The 18,733-nt window shown below is 34.4% G+C and overlaps 2 protein-coding genes across 2 annotated transcripts; one reads left to right on the top strand and one right to left on the bottom strand.

Moving 5' to 3' along the window:
• The first annotated feature begins 11,464 nt into the window (after positions 1–11,464).
• LOC126690055 (L10-interacting MYB domain-containing protein-like) lies at positions 11,465–11,794 on the top strand. The gene has a single exon (XM_050385191.1). It carries the CDS (start codon positions 11,465–11,467, stop codon positions 11,792–11,794), a length of 330 nt encoding a protein of 109 aa, XP_050241148.1.
• Positions 11,795–13,894: 2,100 nt separating this feature from the next.
• On the bottom strand, positions 13,895–14,707 carry LOC126690056 (uncharacterized). The gene has a single exon (XM_050385192.1). It carries the CDS (start codon positions 14,705–14,707, stop codon positions 13,895–13,897), a length of 813 nt encoding a protein of 270 aa, XP_050241149.1.
• Between the last annotated feature and the right edge of the window lie 4,026 nt (positions 14,708–18,733).

An 18,733-nucleotide genomic window follows, 5' to 3' on the forward strand; every position in this document is an offset into this window, starting at 1 on the left:
ATTTTTGCTTTTGTCCTTGTGGAGATGGGATTGTTTTCACAAATGTTGCCCACTTTGGATATATGCCATTAGCAAGGTAATATCCCATTGTGTAGTCATGACCATTGATTGAGTAATGTATTGCAGGAGCACGTCCTTCAGCAAGATCATTAAATATATGAGACAGCTCTAACACATTAATGTCATTATTTGACTCAAGTAACCCAAAAAATGCATGCCATATCCAAAGATCATATGATGCTACTGTCTCCAAAATAATAGTAGGCTCACGAATATGACCACAATATTGACCTTTCCATGCAGCTAGACAATTTTTCCACTTCCAATGCATGCAATCAATCAATTGAACCTAACATACCTGGAAAACCTTGGTGTTCACCATGAGCTGATAGTCTAGTGATGTCTTCATTGTTTGGCTTTCTCAAGTATTCCTTAGAGAAAACATTAATTATCGCAGTAACAAATTTTTTCAAACTTTCTAATGCAGTAGTTTCTCCAATCTGCACATATTCATCCATCAAATCACCCAATACTCCATACACAAGCATTCTAAGTGCAGCAGTAATCTTTTGTAATGAAGATAAACCAAGTTTGTTGGCATTATTTCTTTTTTGGACAAAGTAAGAATCATGAGCTTCTACCTTAGATTGAATACGGAGAAAAAGAGAACGCTTCATCCGAAATCTCCTATGAAATAAAGCGGGTGGATATATTGGTGTGGGAGCAAAAGAGTCAAGAAAAAGCCTCTCATGGCCTGCCAAATGATTACGTCGGATATAGCGATGACGTTTAGGTTGTGATGTTTCCATAACAAGTTCTTTGATTATCTCATCCTCATCTGAGTCATTAAGAAGCAACTTGCAAAACAAAGAGCAATTCATGGATGCAACCTTCAAGACAATTGAAAGCAATTATTACTATAGATGCAAGAAACATAACCAATTCATGCTTTTAGTGCCATAAGCAATCATTATACCCACAAGCACACATGCACAAGTTACAACACAAACAAGATGAACAATAAATTTAAAGGTTTATACATAATCATTATACCCATAAACCACTTTCTATTATTGTTGAAACTTGAACCTTATTAGGCCCGTAAGGAATAGCTGCTCATTAGACTCAACCCCATGGTTGTTCCCAAGGGACTTTAAAAAAAAATGACGTGGACGTGCTGCAACACAAGCTCAAATCATTAACCATTGCTAATCTTGACTTGAACAAATATGCAGAATAAGAAAGTTTTCCACATTACATTCAAATTTGAGATAATGTAGACTAGGCATCAAGATTGGTTGAAAGAGGGTGACAAGAATACTAAAGTTCTTTTATGCTAAAGTAAACAAAAAGATCAAAGCCGAACAAGAGGAAATTAATCCCTCCCTTTTCCATTCCTCCACATCAACCAAACAATGATATCCTATCCTTTCTTTCATCTGCTTATTGCTATAGATGCAAGAAACATGACCAATCCATGCTTTTAGTGCCAAAAGCAATCATTATACCCACAAGCACACACACACAAGTCACAACAAAAACAAGATGAACAATAATCATTATACATAGTTTAAGATTAAAGTGAAGTGACATAAGCCACTACTAAATACATGAAAGCCTCTCATAAGTTACTACCAAAATACATAAAGGCCTACATAAGCCACTACAAAATACATAAAGGCCTAAGCTACATCCAAATTGCAATCAAACCCATTAATTACATGAACTTTGTCTTGCCATGATTTCCTCTTGGAGTTGTTCATAAAAAGCTTTTTGTGCTCCGGTCAAGGCACTTGTATCTTTCATCATGATTCTCTCCTCCTCTAACATATATTGCATCTCAAAATTTTTCCTCTCAATCATGACTCTTTCCTTCTCAATCTTAGGTTTTTTCTTCATCTCTTTCCTTCTCAATCCTAAGTTTTTCCCTCTCAATAAACATTTTTTCCTCTTCCAATCGAGTTATCTCCTTATCCCTCAACTATCCCAAGCGCAACTTCTCTACTTTGATAAGAAGACTCTCTTTGTCATGTTCTTGTGATTCCTCAATAAATTTCAATTTCTTGGTCAAATTTTCCCCTACATCTTTTCTGGTGGATTTGTTCTTTCGGTTGGCCTTTTCGGCCTTCCTACCAATTGGCCTCTCAAAATTGGAAGTGTCACCAAGTCCAGACCCACAATCTCCTTCGCCAATAGATGTTGACTCCGGAGTTGGAGGCACGGATGCTCTTGATCTTCCATTAGGATCGGCCCACTTTGGTTGGTCCTTTAATATGAGCCAACAATGTTCAAGAAGAAATGGTTTCTTGAAGGTCTCTTTATACAAAGCCTTCGCATTGGTAATCTAAAGAAATTAAAAGAAATATATTATGATTAGTATCTTTAAACTATTGGTGAATGGGTATGTTAACATTATTGCAATATAATTTATACCTTATCTTGTTCGGTTATACCACTTTGATGACGTGTGTTAACTTTAGCCATGCACCCACAAAACTTATTTGTCTTTTCATTAATCGTTCCCCAACAACTTATCAAGGAGATAGCAGTACATGTGGTACTAGATGTATTGTACTGCGTGAAGTATTCCCAAACTTTTTGACAAAATGTATTTTGTGTTTATTCATTACTGTGTATGGCATCAACACTAATATTAAGCCATGTTGACACTAGGAGTGATCTTCCTCTACACTAAAGTTAGAGCCCTGTTTTCCTTTTGTAGAAGAGGCATTTTCAACTTGAGGTGGAGAATTAGAAACTGACACAGGAGTATTTTGAGATGTTCCCAAAAGTTGTGAGTCAATATCTATATCCCTGTTCATGATACCCGTGTAATATGTTAGGTCTCTATGTGACTTCATAAAATTAGAAACAACAATATACTTCCAAGCAAACTGAAAGTAAAGACCAATACTGTATAAATTAGAAAAAAAAAATGTAAACTTCCCTGCACACAGAAAATACCTAAACTAACATTTATATCAAAACTTAAAATACTTAGAAGTATAACAACAGAACATGATTATGCATAAATACTTAATTTGACATGTAGTTTAATCCCACTGATAAAGAAAACAACAAATTCATTTTTAAGCATCTCAAAACCAAACTAACAATTTCTCAACAAACAGAAAATCAGCAAGAAACAAAAAAAATTGTGGCCTTCCCTGCACATAGAAAATTCCCAAATTAACATTTAAAAACAAAAACATAAATTCTTGCAAGCAGAAAATTCCCAATACATTCCAATCCTCAACGATTTATCATTAGATTCAACAAATATTATAAATTTATCATTCCAATTAAATTGAGTAACTCACAACTCACAACAAATATTATATGAATCAAAACTGAGTAACTCACAACTTTGAAATAAGGCATGAAGCAAAAAAATAAAAATAAGGCAGTAAGCAAGTTTCAAATCCAAATCAAAACGAATGGATGCTTTGAATTTACTACTCTATTCTGACCATTCATCAATTCAACTTACCAAAGCATGGATAAGTTTGTTGAGATCAAATGACAGAAATTTTCATTGAACAAGAACAACAAAAAAATTATTGTATCTAAAATTTATTTATTCTATATTTATAGATACACACACATACCCAAATCAAAAATCCCAAGCTTGTAGATGAAGAAGACAGAGACAACTCACTTAAAGGCGAGTCGGGTTGGAGGCGTGGATCGGAGGCGTGGATCAGTGGCGACGGGATAGAGAGGTGACAGTTTAGAGTGAGAGTTTGAGAGAATGCATTTGAGAGAGTTAAGAGCAACAGAGAAGGCCAAGATGGGTCAGAGGTGTGGGTTTGAGGTGTGGATTGGCGGCTTAGGAGTTCGACAAAGTGGGTTGGCTCGTGGGTCGGTGACGTCGAGCTTTTGTGGGCCAGTGATGTTGAGGATCGAGTTGAGCCGGCAGTGGTGAGATAGAGAGGTGAGATTTTGAGAGAGTGAGCTTGAGAGAAGGTTTTGAGAGAAGGTGAGACAGAGAGGTGAGAGTTTGAGAGAGAAGGTTTTGTCTTCATAGAGCACAATTTGGAGAATAAAAGAATAGAAAAAAAACAAAACAAATATTATTTTAAACTGGATGGAGAATAAAAAATCAATTTTTTTAATTATTTTTTTAACTCTCAGCTACAGTGCATAGCCATATATAGCTGTGCAATGTAGCAATGAAGGTAAAAATTTTACCTTTAGCTCCACTATTGCAACCCTCTTTTTTATGTGGTGTGTGAGAGACCGCCAAAATTGGGGTGCCTCTCAAAAAAGAGAGATTTTTTGAGTATGCTTTTTGGACACCTCTCTTTTTGGGTAAGTGGTATGGAGTCACAACTTATTTTTTTATACAAAAAATAAGAAAAACTAAATACATGACTGAATCATTCTTTTCATTGATTGAATAAAAAAATTACATATTTGATAAACTTGAAAATTACATAGCTTTGGGTCCTAGTTACAATTTACCAAAATACATGGCTTTTTGTCCTAGTTACATTCTACCCAAAATAAAAAGTAAAGACAGGACTAGATCTACTTAACCAAAAACCTAAATCCAGAGGCTAGGTTACAGAATGAGAAGGTGTTAGGCACCCATTCCGCACAGATAGAGTCTAGTCTTCTAGACTCTTGTGACCAATGTACCTTTTTATGCATGTCATGAATGATATGTTGATCATGTGAATTAAAAACTAAATCGCATAAATTCATTTATGAATGAAGTCTCTTCTTTTATTAAAAAAAATTTAGATTTGTTTTGATTGGTAAAAAAAAATTGATTTTGATTTGTCAAAATACCAAATTTGTTTTTTAGTATGTAGAAAAAATGATTGTTGGAGATAAAAATTTAGATTTGTGTTTATATCACAAAAATAAAGTCTTTTGATTTGAAAAAGCATTAGATCTGTTTTTGAAAGAACTAAAAAAAATGTTTTTTGGAAAAGATTTTTTTTAAGAAGAGAGCTTCACTCATAATATACATTTATGCAATATGAATTAATCAAAACAAACACAAACACAATCATGCTTGACCATTTTCTTTATTTCAAAAATCTGCATGTATTAAAAAATTCAGGTTTGTATCTAAGGAAGATACAAATCAGTTTTGATTAAAGAAAATTCAGATTTACATCTAAGGAAGATGCAGATCTATTTTATTTTGAAGAAAAATTCAGATCTGCATCCAAGGAAGATGTAGATCCGTTTTATTTTAAAGAAAAATTTAGATTTGCATCTAAGGAAGATGCAGATCTGTTTTATTGTGAAGAAAAATTTAGATCTACATCTAAGGAAGATGTAGATCCGAATTATTTTGAAGAAAAATTCAAATATGCATCTAAGGAAGATGCAGATCTGTTTGTTGTGAAAAAAAAAATTCAGATCTACATCTAAAGAAGATGCAGATCTGTTTTTATTTTAAGAAAAATAGTTGTTCACATGCAGATTATTGATATTCAAGAAAGAGACTATAACAATTACATAGAAACAATCATGCTTTAAACAAAACAATGATTAATAATTCATAGATAAAAAAAAAAAAAAAACATTCATCATTATAAACAAGAAGCATAAGAAAAAGATAGGAAGAAGGAAACAACCTCTTGCATGAGCACTCTTTGTTCTTGAGAGGATGTTTTAGGGTTCAAAGAAACTTATTCAATTATCTTTGAAACCTAAAAACCCTAATTTAAGCAGCAAATCTCAGAGAGGATCAGCAAGTATCAGCAATTTGAGAGCCTCAAAATGTGTGCCTTTCAGAGCGTAGAAAAAGGGTGGCTTTCTCTAGAGGGTCAAAAGTGTGCTGAATTATGAGATGCATCCTCTATTTATAAAGGTTGGAATTCTGAAAAAAATAAGCAAAAAAACGTATGGGGGAAAATCCTAAAAAAAGGAGATTTGGATAAGAGTAAGCTGATTTTTCAGATCAGAACCAGTTTCGTATTTTGATCATATATCTTTGTTCAAAATTATGATTAAGCTGAAATTTTGAAAGCTGAAGGGAAATTCGATTCGCTACAACTTTTCCAGAAATAGCCTAGTCTGAATTTTGAGTTCTACTATGCCAAAAGTGCCTCAGAACGTGAATTTGAAATCTGTTACTTGATTAGCACGTTTTTGAGGTGTTTTCCAACTCTAAGACTGTATTTGGACGAATTTCAGAATTATTTTCATGATAAACCTCATTCCAAAGTGATAATTATGACTTTTAAAATAATTATTTTGAATATAATTATCCCAAAAGCCTAATTATCCACAATCTTTAAATATTATTAGCTTATTTTTTTTAATCACATGCAACAAATCTCACTTTAAGAAAAATACTCCACCAATCACATAAATTCATTTAATTACTCTTAATCATTAACCAATAAAAATTAATTTCAATTAATCACACATGATCGGCTTCACCTCATACAATGTATGCAAACCGTGCAAACTTGATCACTCGATATCTTCTAATCTGACGGTCCAATTTGGGAATCGAAAATACCGTCGTGACCGTTAGAACCTCAAGATCATTTTTATGATATGTGTTAGGTTCTGAGACTTTAGGAACTAAATGTATTAGAACTTCAATTTGTAATGTATTGGCAAACCATGATCAAAACTTAGAGTCTAGATTTAGGCTGCTCAAAGTGCGTTTATTTGTAAAGTTGGAATTGAGTGACTACAAGATTTATTGGACTAAATCTGCAAGGCTCGATCGATCGAAAATTAGACTCGATCGATCGAACCTTGTGTAGATTATTTTTTCTGCAAAATTTCCAACTTAGCCCAAGCCCGATTTGACGTGTAGGGTTTTATGTTTTACTCTAAGTATAAAAAAGAAAACCCTAGCTACGTTTTAGAAGTTTTTGGTGTGCTGTGTGTTGAATCTCTTGTGAGATCTAGAGGTTTTACCTTCATATACACTTAGGCTTATCAAGATCAAGATTATGTCAAGAACTTGGTGATTGCTTTATTTGCTGCATAAAGAATTTAAAGAAGATCTGAAACCTTTGAGTGGAGTCTCAAAGTCACAAGTGAGAGTACTTGTGGTTGCAATGGATCAAGGAAAGAAGTAGTCTGTGAACTCGGAACTGTCACATGGTCGTGGTAGTAAGTTTTCTAAATGAGGTAGCAATAGGATGTTAGTGGTCTAAGTACTATTGTAAAAATTTCAATTCTTTCATAGTGGATCTTTTTTACCTTGAGGATAGCTAGGTTAGATCCTCCTCAGGTTTTTTACCGGTTTGGTTTTCCTGGGTTATCATATCGTGTGTTCTTTATATTTCCGCATTACTTACATGATATGATTTGATTATTTTAACCTAGATCTGAATAATTTATCTAAGTAATCACTTGGCTAAATAACTAGGTTAAACAACTTGTGTTTTAAGGGGTCTAAAAACGTTCAATATGCAATGAATGAATTAATGCATGTAATGCAAGAACAAATTGATGTATGTATTGCAAGAACAAATTGATGCACGTAATGCAATCATGATTTTTTGGGGTACGTGGATGGTCATTCAAGTCATTCTCCTTGATTAAATCATGGGTGCAAAATTGAGTGTCTACATAGTGGTGCTAAAAAGTGAGATAGTTTTATAGAAAATAATTTTTGAAAAATGACACATTTTTAAAAAAACATTAATGCCGAAACAAAAAAAGTTTTCAAAATGATCAAAAATTGTGATTTAAAAACTGTATTTTGAATACTTGTAATGCCAAAAAAAAAAAAAAAAAAATTATTAAGTGTTTGGTACCTTGTTTCTCTAGGGTCTGACTCCTTTCATTCAAAATCCTCCCATTCTCTCCCATTTTTTATTCTGATCGAAGACATGTGGCAAATTAAACATCTAAGGCTTCGTTTGGAAGTTCATAAGGGAATGGAATGGAATAGAATGGATTTATTAGGGAATGGAATGTAATGAAATTAAAAAATCTTGTTTAGATGTTTTAAAATAAATGAATGTAAAGGAATGTAACATTGTTTGGAAGTGACATTGGAAGGAATGAAACGAAATTATTTTATAATAACATTACTATTATATCCCTTATTTTAAAGGACATAAAAAATGATTCTATTTCAAGGGAAATTTTTTTTATTGTAGCTAAATGTCAAGTTATGTATATTTCTAAGTTGTAAAGCAATTCATGCATCACATATTTATTTTCAACAAAATAAACATAGTAAAAAAATGCAAACAAATATCTTTTTAAAAAAATTCCTGTAATGAGTCTTGCCAAAAAAAAAAAAAAAAAACAAAATAAAGCAAATCTAAAGTTGGCCAAGAAATTTGACACTTTTAATTTTAAGCCTAGACATCAGTGTCAATAGGACACATTTGCGCTCATGATTTGGGCAACCAAAGAACATCTCCTTATACATTAGATTTTCCGTAAAAAATATGTAGGCCTCAGTCTTTGATATTGGATCCAAGACTAATGTACGAACCGTACCGAAGTATAGTTGGACAAGAACGAGGTCGAACCCACAGGGACTTGTATGAATGTAGGAAAATTAATTAAACCTTAACCAAATTAATCCTAATCTAGTTTAAATAAAAATTGGTTGGTTACAATAAAATAAACTAAGCAATTAATAAAATTAAGCAAATAGTTAAACTAAGAAAAATATATAAAGCAATAAAAAGATGTAAACAATCAAGAGAAAGAAATTAAGGTTTTGGAATCCGCCTTGTAAGTCATATCAGCATATATTTATGATCATTAATTTTTCCCAACTCACTACATGATAATCTAGAAATCAATCTTGTTATCATGGAAAATATCATCATTTAAACCCTTATTTTAAAAATCAAAAGCATGTTCTTCTTCGCTTCTTAAGTATAAAATCAAATCATAAATTGTATCCGTAGTCAAACAAATCTCAAGATATATCCGATTTTATAATCAAGAATTAATAAACCAAGCATTCAATTAATTAAGACAAATCCTAAATCATGAGAAAAACATGATTGAACTCATATCTAGAATCCCATTTTAGTCAATTGATATGAAGAAGAACAATTTAAATCATTAAAGAACAATTATTGTGAGAAAAATCAAATCACATAAATATTACTAATAATCCTTAACAAGGTTTCATCCTCAATCCTAATTATAAATTTAGCTACTCATAGTAATTGAAAGAAAATATAAAAATAAAATACTAACCATTAAATTAAACAAATAGAATAGAGAAAGAAATAGTCACAGTGTTAGAGAAAAGCCACAGACAAAAAGAACACGTTCTGCTCCTACGCACCAGTCCTAGCCGCAGCCTCTATATGTTCAGTCCTCTTATTTTTCTGTTTTGCTCTTATTTATACCACACAAAGACCGACCTATACCACTTAAAAGAGAGAAGCTGCCTGACACATTCCTAGTACAAGTCGGACAATGACTTTATTTATTATTAGTTGTAGGCCACACATCTAGGACATTAGAATTGGGCTTCACTTCACATTCTCTAACTTTCAATCTTTCTTTTCTTTTATTCTTTCTACACATCACGCCTGGATTGGGCCTTCTTTCATTCTTCTCTTTTCTTTTATTCTTTACTTCACTGGATCTCTTCAAAGTTTGGCTTGACTTTGGGCCCATCTTGTAGCATTTAACTTCCACGTGAATTGCTTCTTCAATGATTTTTCTATTTCTTCTCTTTCATTAATTCCCTTTATCATGTAAAACCTTTATCACCTATAAAACAAGGATTTTTTATAATTAGTCACGAGATAGCTTAAAAGTATGGCCAAAAATGCAAATATGAGAGTATTTTATTATATAAATTTCATGCACATCAACTAATATGCCCAAAGTTGCGTGAACTTTTACTCTATATGACTTTGAAAAGCACTTTACCATAACCTCAGTTGCCCTATCAATTGTCATTGATACATTATCAAATGACTTGCAAATTACATTCCCAAGTTCATCATCTTTTGCCAGCCTTCTTTTCTTGCTTTTAGAAGACATTGCATCTTGTGATGTCACTCAAGAGCATACAAAATAAATTTTTGGTGACCTCTAATCATCTTCGACTCCAAAGTTCTCCAAAGAAACTTCATTTTGAGATACCAAATTATCAATCTCATCAATAGTGGTCGATGCAGCATACCTAACACGTTTCTCCTTTGTAGTTTCAGCATGATCACCTTTGCTCTATCTTTAGCCCAAAGTTGTGCCATCTTAGAGTAGTTAGGCATGGGTGTTGTCATCCACTTCCTAGTCATAGGTTTAAACTGTTACAAACCAAGAAAAATGGTTATACAAAAGATATAATTAAAAATACAAAATTAAACTCACAAAAAATGGTAATTTACCACTATGAGTGGCTCCCAAACTTCTTGTTTAGCTGTCTACATGTTTAAAGAATCATTACATCCAAAATCACTCAATCCATCTTTAATATGTCCTAGCAATCATGAAAATTCTTCTTCAGTGTCATTTGTTGATTTTTCACCTTATCCTTATTAATCTCCATGTGAAATTTTTCAACCAACTCTTTCACTCTGTCATCATATGCCTTAGAGGTAAAAGTTCCATTAACTCTACCACCTCTAATCACTTGATGTAAAAAAGCATCTGTAGACACTCAATTTTGCACCCATAATTTAATCTTGGAAGATGACTGAAATGATCGTTCTGAATACCCAAAAATCATAATTGCATTTCATGCATTAAATAATTCATCACATATCATAAAAATAATCTTGAGATTCTAAGATCGTGACAGTATGCTCGATTTCCAAATTGAACCATCAGATTGAAAGATATCATAAGATCAAGTTTTCATGATTTGCATGTGGGTGAAGCTGATCACGTGTGATTAATTGAAATTAATTTGATTGGTTAATAATTAAAATTAATTAAGTAATTTATGTGATTGATTGTTGGATTTGATAAAAAATAAGCTTGGTTGCATAGGAATAAAATGGATAATCAGATAATAAGGGAGTTGTTGATAATTGAGTTTTTTTTAATAATTATCTTTCAGATAATTATTATTTTAAGGACGTGATTATCAAATTAAGATGGATTTATTTTAGAATACAAGTTCAAAAGACGTCTAAGTGCAATTCCTGACTTAGAAAATCTCTATAAAAGAGAAGCAACACTTTAGCAAAATCCATGCCTTTTGATGTGGGAAAGTAGTATTTAAAGCTGAACACTCACTAATTGGAGGTCCTGGCTTCTTAAGGGTAGTCTATTGCAATGAACCTGACTACTTTGAGGCCAGTGTCCTCAATTATGGCAGCAATTTTCTGACTGTGTCTACTTACTAGTGAGTGTACAAATGGTGCTCTTATGAGTTGTGACATGATTAGATTCCTCTCTAGCCCTTTCTATTTTAATGCTCAGACTAGGCAACAATTTTTTTTTTGGGTGGATTTATTAGATCATGTTTGTAACTAGTTCACTAGATTGGAATATTATGAATTCTATTTTTTGCATTTCTTATGGTTGCTTAACTCTATAGATGGGTAAAAACACCACTTCCAACTCCGAGGCGAAAAAGGCTAGAGCATTACGGGGAGATCCAAGTTGGACAACTACTTTTTGTATCCTTTGTGTGGAACAGATTGAAGCCGGGAATAGAACAAAAGGTGTTGCCTTTAGTCCCAAAGGTTGGATCAATTTGGTGACCAAATTTTATGATGAGACCGGTCTAAACTATGATAAGGACCAATTAAAAAGTAGTTGGGATGTATTAAAACTTGATTGGAGAATGTGGGAAAAATTGAAGAGTCTTGACACAAGTTTAGGTTGGGATGCAGTGAAGGGAGCAATTGATGCTAGTGATGATTAGTGGGACCGGAAGTTAAAGGTGAGTTGAGTATTTTATTAATATGTAGTTAGTTGTAGATAGTTTTTTATATTATTGTAATATGAGTGAAATGAGAATTACATTTTGTAGGAAGTACCCAAAGCTACAAAAATTTCGACAGAAAGGTCCACAAAATCTAGAACAACTTGATAGAATGTTTAGGGATGTTGCAGCAACTGGAGTAGTTGCATGGACCCCTTCTTCAAATATACTCCCTCCAACAATGCCACAGGAGGGTGTTGGTAATTCATCTGGTAGCTCCGAATTTAAGGGCAATCAATGTGACATGAGGTTATCATCTTTTTACGTTTTTATGTAGTACAATTTAAACTTGGGTTATTAGTATGTACTTTATCATCTTTTTACATTTTTATGCAGTACAATTTAAACTTGGATTATTGGTGTGTATTTTATCATCTTTTTACATTTTCATTTTGTGCTTCATGATGATGATGAAAATGATTTAGATTTAATTAATATTGATAAGATGTCATTAATGGTAATAACAAATAATTAAGATACTTAAAAGAAAAATTGCCCAAACATTATTAAAATAATACCAATAATATATTTTATTATTACTATTATTATTATTAATTAGTTTTTTTAGTAAGTATTTGAAGTAGTTGATTTAAGTATGCAATAAACTCCCTTATACATTGTCCTTTTTGGTAATTTATCCCTCACTGCCACTTTAACAAGTACTAGCCAAACACTCAGTTTTTTCAAAAAACACTTCTAAATAGTTTTTACCAAACACTTAGCTTTTTCAAAAAACACTTTTTCATACTGCAATTTTTGAAAACCCTATTTTTTCAAAAAGCCCAATTTTAAAAAGCTGAACCAAACTCACCTTTACATGTACAATTTTGGATAATGCCTTTGAGAGGGCTACTGATGTATGCAAGAAACAATGCCTCTAGGTAGGACTTACATGTACAATTCTGGATGTCACCTTTAAAAGGGCTGCTAATGTATGCAAGAAACAATGCCTCTGGGTAGGACTTACATGCAAAACTTTAGATAAATCGCCTTTGAGATGGCTGCTGATGCATGTGGAAAATAATGCCTCTGATTAGGACTTACATGCATAACTCTAGAAACTGCCTTTGAGAGGGTTGCTGATGTGTACAAAAGACAATGCCTTTGATTAGGACTTACATGCATAACTCTAGATAATGCCTTTGAGAGGGCTGCTGATGTATGCAAGAAACAATGCCTCTGGGTAGGACTTATATGTACAATTCTAGATGCTGCTTTTAAAAGGGCTGCTGATGTATGCAAGAAACAATGCTTCTGGGTAGGACTTACATGTACAATTTTGGATAATGCCTTTGAGAGGGCTGTTGATGTATGCAAGAAACAATGCCTCTAGGTAGGACTTCCATGTACAATTCTGGATGTCGCCTTTAAAAGGGCTACTGATGTATGCAAGAAACAATTCCTTTGGGTAGGACTTACATGCATAGCTCTAGATAAATTGCCTTTGATAGGGCTGCTGATGTATGTGGAAAACAATGCCTCTAATTAGGACTTACATGCATAACTTTGGAAACTGCCTTTGAGAGGGTTGCTGATGTGTGTAAAAGACAATGCCTCTGATTAGGACTTACATGCATAACTCTAGATAATGCCTTTAAGAGGGCTGCTGATGTATGTAAGAAACAATGCCTCTGGGTAGGACTTACATGTATAATTCTAGATGTCGCCTTTAAAAGTCCTGCTGATGTATGCAAAAAATAATGCCTCTGGTAGGACTTACATGTACAATTCTAGATAATGTCTTTGAGAGGGTTGCTGATGTATGCTGGAAACAATGCCTTTGGGTAGGACTTACATGTACAATTCTAGATGTCGCCTTTAAAAGGGCTACTGATAGGGACGAACGCAGGATTTTAAGTCAGGGGGGGGGGGTGGGGCAGAGATAAGCGAAAAAAAAAATTTCAAATACGCATCCATATAGTATTAATAAACTATCAACCAAGACAAATACCCAAAAATCATTATTTCTTAATATATTAAGATACAATCTACTAACAAAAACAAAAGACACGAAACACTATTGTTTCTTTATACAATCATCTATGAAAAGGGAACTCGACGCTCTTTCAAATCTTCAAAATCATCTACTATTGAATCCAAACTAAATGTCGAAGCTATATCCTTTTCAATGTATAACATCAAAAAGTCATTCAAAAAATCATTTTCCATTTTGTTTCGAAGGTCAGTTTTGACAACTTTCATAGCTGAAAATGCTCGCTCTGTAGTAGCAGTAGAAACTGGAAGAGTAAGCACAAGTCTCATTCTATAAACAAGTTTGTAGTATTCTGAATTTCCAGTTCTCACTAACCATTGAGACAACTTAGATAAACTTTTCAATTTTTTGAACTCTGGATCTTGGACTACATTATGCTCAAAATGATAAATCTCCTTCTCCAACACTTGTTTGTCATAATCTGTGAAATCTTGTGGATACAAATTCTTTACCAACAAACAAAGATCACTAATTCTGAAAGATTTTAATGCCTCTCGAGGTTCTAAAGCTGAGCTAAGCCTAAGTAACTCCATTGCATCTTCATTAAATCGATAATTTAGTTCCTGTAGTTGAGAATCTATTGTAGCATAAAAAATATTTACTCGATAATGATGCTCATTTGTAACGTTATCTTGCTGATTATGAGCTCGACCTCGCCTCACAACATAACGAGCATTCATATCCAGGACATCAATGCAATGCTTCTCACAAAATGATATCACAGTGGTGAGTAAGCCATCCCATCCATCATCTCTAAATTTTTGGATAAGTGCTTTAGTAGATGAAACTAAATGCATGGCATTTAAAATGTCTTGAGATTGGCTTTGCAAAGCTTGAAAAAGTTTATCGGTGATCTCCATAGTTTCCTTCTCAAGATGCAAGATGCAAGATGAAGACAAATTCAAATGAAGTTAAACCATCATAAGTTGACTCTCCTTCTACCTGATGTTTTCCATCAATTGCATCATCAATTATATTTTGTAAAACTTCAACAGTTGAAGTAAACATCCTTAATAAGCTAGAAACTGATCTAAAATGTGAACTCCAACGTGTTTCTACAGGTCGTTGTAAAGTGTCAATTTGATTAAGTCCACTTCTAGTCTCAAGCTCTTCAAGATCAATCAAATGTGCTATTTCATTAGCATTGGCAACTTTCAATTGCTCATTGCACTTGCATGAAGCATTAACAATTTTGATCAGAAAAAGCAATGTAAGAAAAAAAATGACTAATGGGAACAACTTGTTTTGATGCTTTTACTAATGCCAATTGTAAGCGATGTGCAAAATAATAGATGTAGTAAGCATATGAGCAATCATTCAAAATCAAAGCTTGTAATCCATTCCACATACCTTGCATGTTGCTCGCTCCATCATATCCTTGCCCTCGAATATTTTGTATATCTAAGCAACATTGAGATAACAAAGAATATATCCCCTTCTTTAGAGTCAAAGCCGCAGTGTCAACAACATGAATAAGCCCAAAAAAACGTTCTTTCACAAGGCCTTCTGCATCAACATATCTAAAAACCACAGCCATTTGCTCTTTCATGGACTCATCACGAGCTTCATCAACCATTATGCAAAACTTTGCATCACCAATTTCTTCTCGAATGGCCTTCTTCACTTTGGCTGAGAAAACATGTAGAATTTCCTTTTGAATCCTAGGTGATGTGTAGGTTGCATTTTTGGGAGCCTTTTCTTTTATTTCAACAACCTTCTCATTCCAAAAAGTCACAATACCCAATGATTCATGAAAGTTCCCACGATTTAATGAACTAAAACTTTCATTTCGACCTCTAAAAGCTATAGCCTGAAAGGCAAGATATCGGACAATAAAAATTGTGGCCTTCAGTTGCAACCGATTATTTGCAATTTGTTCAATAGTGAAATGATCAACTACCCTTTGCAAATGCTGCGATTGGTTCATCAAATCCTTACACATTTGCTCAGCAACTTTATGAGTTGAGTTAGGATCTTTTCCTATATGACCTTGAAAATAACAATCTTTGCCCCCAACCTTTTTCCAATTTCTAAATCCACCAACAATGAATGTATTTTGTCCCACTACCACATTTGGATTATGAAAGAAAAAGTAAGGTAGACAATAAGCTGCATCTGTTGTAGGAGAATATTCAAGCCATTTTGAATTATTTCTATACCAAGAAGCTTGAAAGCTACGATTGCGCTTTCCACTTTTTTTGAATGTCTCTAGAGGAGGTTGGTGTGGACCTTTTTTAATGTAAGCCCATCAAATTTCATCACGTTGATTAACATGATATTCCCATATTTGTTTGCGTGTTCCGGGATCATAATCCAAAGAATCAAGGTCAATTCTTTGAAATTGTGTTTGAGAGATTGGAACATCCGCATTTTCCGGAATTGGAACATCCACATTTTTCGGAATTGGAGCATCCACATTTTCTAGAATTGGAATAGCAACATTAGTTGTTGGCGATTCCATATTGACTTCGGAAGAATTTGAAGTTGAATCTTTTCTTTTGAAAAAATCAAGCATTGTAGTTGATTTTTTCATGATCTACAAATAAAATAAAAATCATATAAGAATCATCGTTATTTTCTTAAATTTGTGTGATAATTTTTTATATTATATGATTTATTTTTTTCTTTTTGTGTTTGGTCTGCCTTTATGTATGTCTCTATGTTGTCTCTTCCTTTATTTATGTCTTTTGTGTCTTTGTGTTGTCTCCATCTTTCTAATTCTAACCCACTAACCCAAATACCCAATAAATCCCACTACAGACACTACTAACAAAAACTTTTCTTAACTTTACCTTTTTTTTTTTCTGTCACTTGTCCGTTACCCAACTCCACTTTTCCCTATTATTATGCCCAACTACCAGTCAACAAAGAAAAAACTATTTGACTATCTCTACAAACTCTACTCTCTCTATCCATCTCTTTTATCTATATAATGCAAGAGTCACAAACATAGAGTGACAGAGTCACAAAGCCAAAAAGCCCAAAAAAGAAAAGAAAAAACACCACAGGTAGTAGTCGCAACACAGATTCAATTCACAATCACCAAATTAGTTCAGTTCAACACTCATCAGTAAAAACACAAACATGAAACACCACAAGTCCACAAGGCACAAGCATAGTTTCTTTGATTCTTAGATCACAAGGTTTTCAAGGAAAAGATAAGAGTAAATACCTGTGAACTGTGAAGGCTCGAAGCTGGGCTGGCTAGGCAGATCAAGCAATGGCAACCGGCGGTAGCAGCGGCAAGTGGGTCTTGTCTCGCGTGGTGGCGTGGGTCTTGCTCTCGCCAGCATGGGTACTGCCGTACTGGACTGGGTTTCGCACTCTCTTGCTCTCGTCTCGCTCTCTGTCTCTATCCCTCATGGCGAATGGCTCTCTGTCTCTCTCCGTCACGGTGACATGGGCCTTTGAATCTGATCAAGATGGGTCTTTATACTCTCTATCTCTATCTTTATCTCTGTCTCGCAGCTCTCGCTTCTCACTTTCCTTTCTTTTTTTTTTTTTTGCTTTCTCCATTTGGTTTTGGACTGCTAAGAGCTGAGTTTTTTTTTTTTTTTTTTTTTTTAGATTGACATGGGTCATGGGCTCTGCTCTGATTTGGCCGGATGATGGGCTAGGGGAAGGGGTTCATGATTTTTGGGAGGGGGGCCGGAGCTAAAATCTCAGAGGGGCCCAAGCCCTTTTTTTTTTTTTTTTTGAGAAAATTTTACTTGCTAATTTTTTTTTTTTTAGGCCCAAGGGGGGCCCGGGCCCCCTTAGCCTTCTTCCTGGGTCCATCCCTGGCTGCTGATGTATTCAAAAAATAATGCCTCTAGGTAGGACTTGCATGTATATCTCTAGAAAATAGCCTTTGAGAGGGTTGCTAATGTATGCATGCACTATCATATTTTCATCATGGATGGTGGTTTTGAAACAGCTTGTATCACATTTATTTGTATTGCACCGCAGTTTCACTAGTTTGTCAGTAGCTTTTGAACAATGATCGTCCCGTTAAAAGGAGAGAAAGTGGAGAAATCACGTGAAATAAACTGCCCTAGTTTAGGGTTTCATGTGATTCTCGACATGAAAGACACATCCTCAGTGGGACAGACCCATTCTTGTATATTGGACAAAGGAGAAGAGAACCACGCAAAATAAACTGCCCCTGTTTAGGGTTTTGCAGGGTTTCGAGCCTGCAGACTGGCTGAAAGTGTCCTCGACTTTGTAGACCATACCATAATGCTGATAATAAATGCAGACACTCCGAATGAGATCTCCTTAAACACGCCATGAGGCGATATGCACTTGTCACTTCTGTTATTACTTGAGCGGGCTAAAAATCCAAGGATGAGTTTCTTGAGGCAATATTGTGAGAAACAATTCCCTCTATCTTCCCAATAGGCTAAAAAAGCTGCTGGATGGCTGAGGATAGGCTCCTGCATTTTTCTGTTGCAAATTCTAACTACTGAGGTTGAACCGACCCTTGAATCGGGTGAACTGAGCTTTGAGGATGAGGTTCAAGACATTTGGAAGTGTTGAAAAAGACGCACAAATATAAACTATCCTAGTGTAGGATTTGTGCAGCCTCAGATGCTTGAGTGAGAGTGTCTAGCAATCTAGTTTACTACTAGGCTAACCGCGCACTACGACAAGTGCTAAAATGAGGGAATCTTCGCTCTAAGGTGATAAAAAACAAGACAAATAGGGGGTAGTGCTCAAAATACATGGGGGTTTGTGCCTAAGGGGCTGTCAGGGATAGAGATTGCTACTGTAGGGAGCTAGTTGATACCCTCATGGAGGATATTGAGGAGATAAGCGGTGCACATGAGAGTGAGCTCGTTGCTCTTAGGGCGGAGCTTGATCGAAGGGGGCCTACCCCTCTAGGCACAGAGGAAGAGTGTGTTCAG

Source organism: Quercus robur, chromosome 6 (genome assembly GCF_932294415.1).
Source record: "Quercus robur chromosome 6, dhQueRobu3.1, whole genome shotgun sequence".
NCBI lineage: Eukaryota > Viridiplantae > Streptophyta > Magnoliopsida > Fagales > Fagaceae > Quercus > Quercus robur.

Coding starts and splice junctions, on each gene's coding strand:
- LOC126690055 (XM_050385191.1), top strand. CDS start 11,465: ATGGGTAAAAACACCACTTCCAACTCCGAGGCGAAAAAGGCTAGAGCA.
- LOC126690056 (XM_050385192.1), bottom strand. CDS start 14,707: ATGGAGATCACCGATAAACTTTTTCAAGCTTTGCAAAGCCAATCTCAA.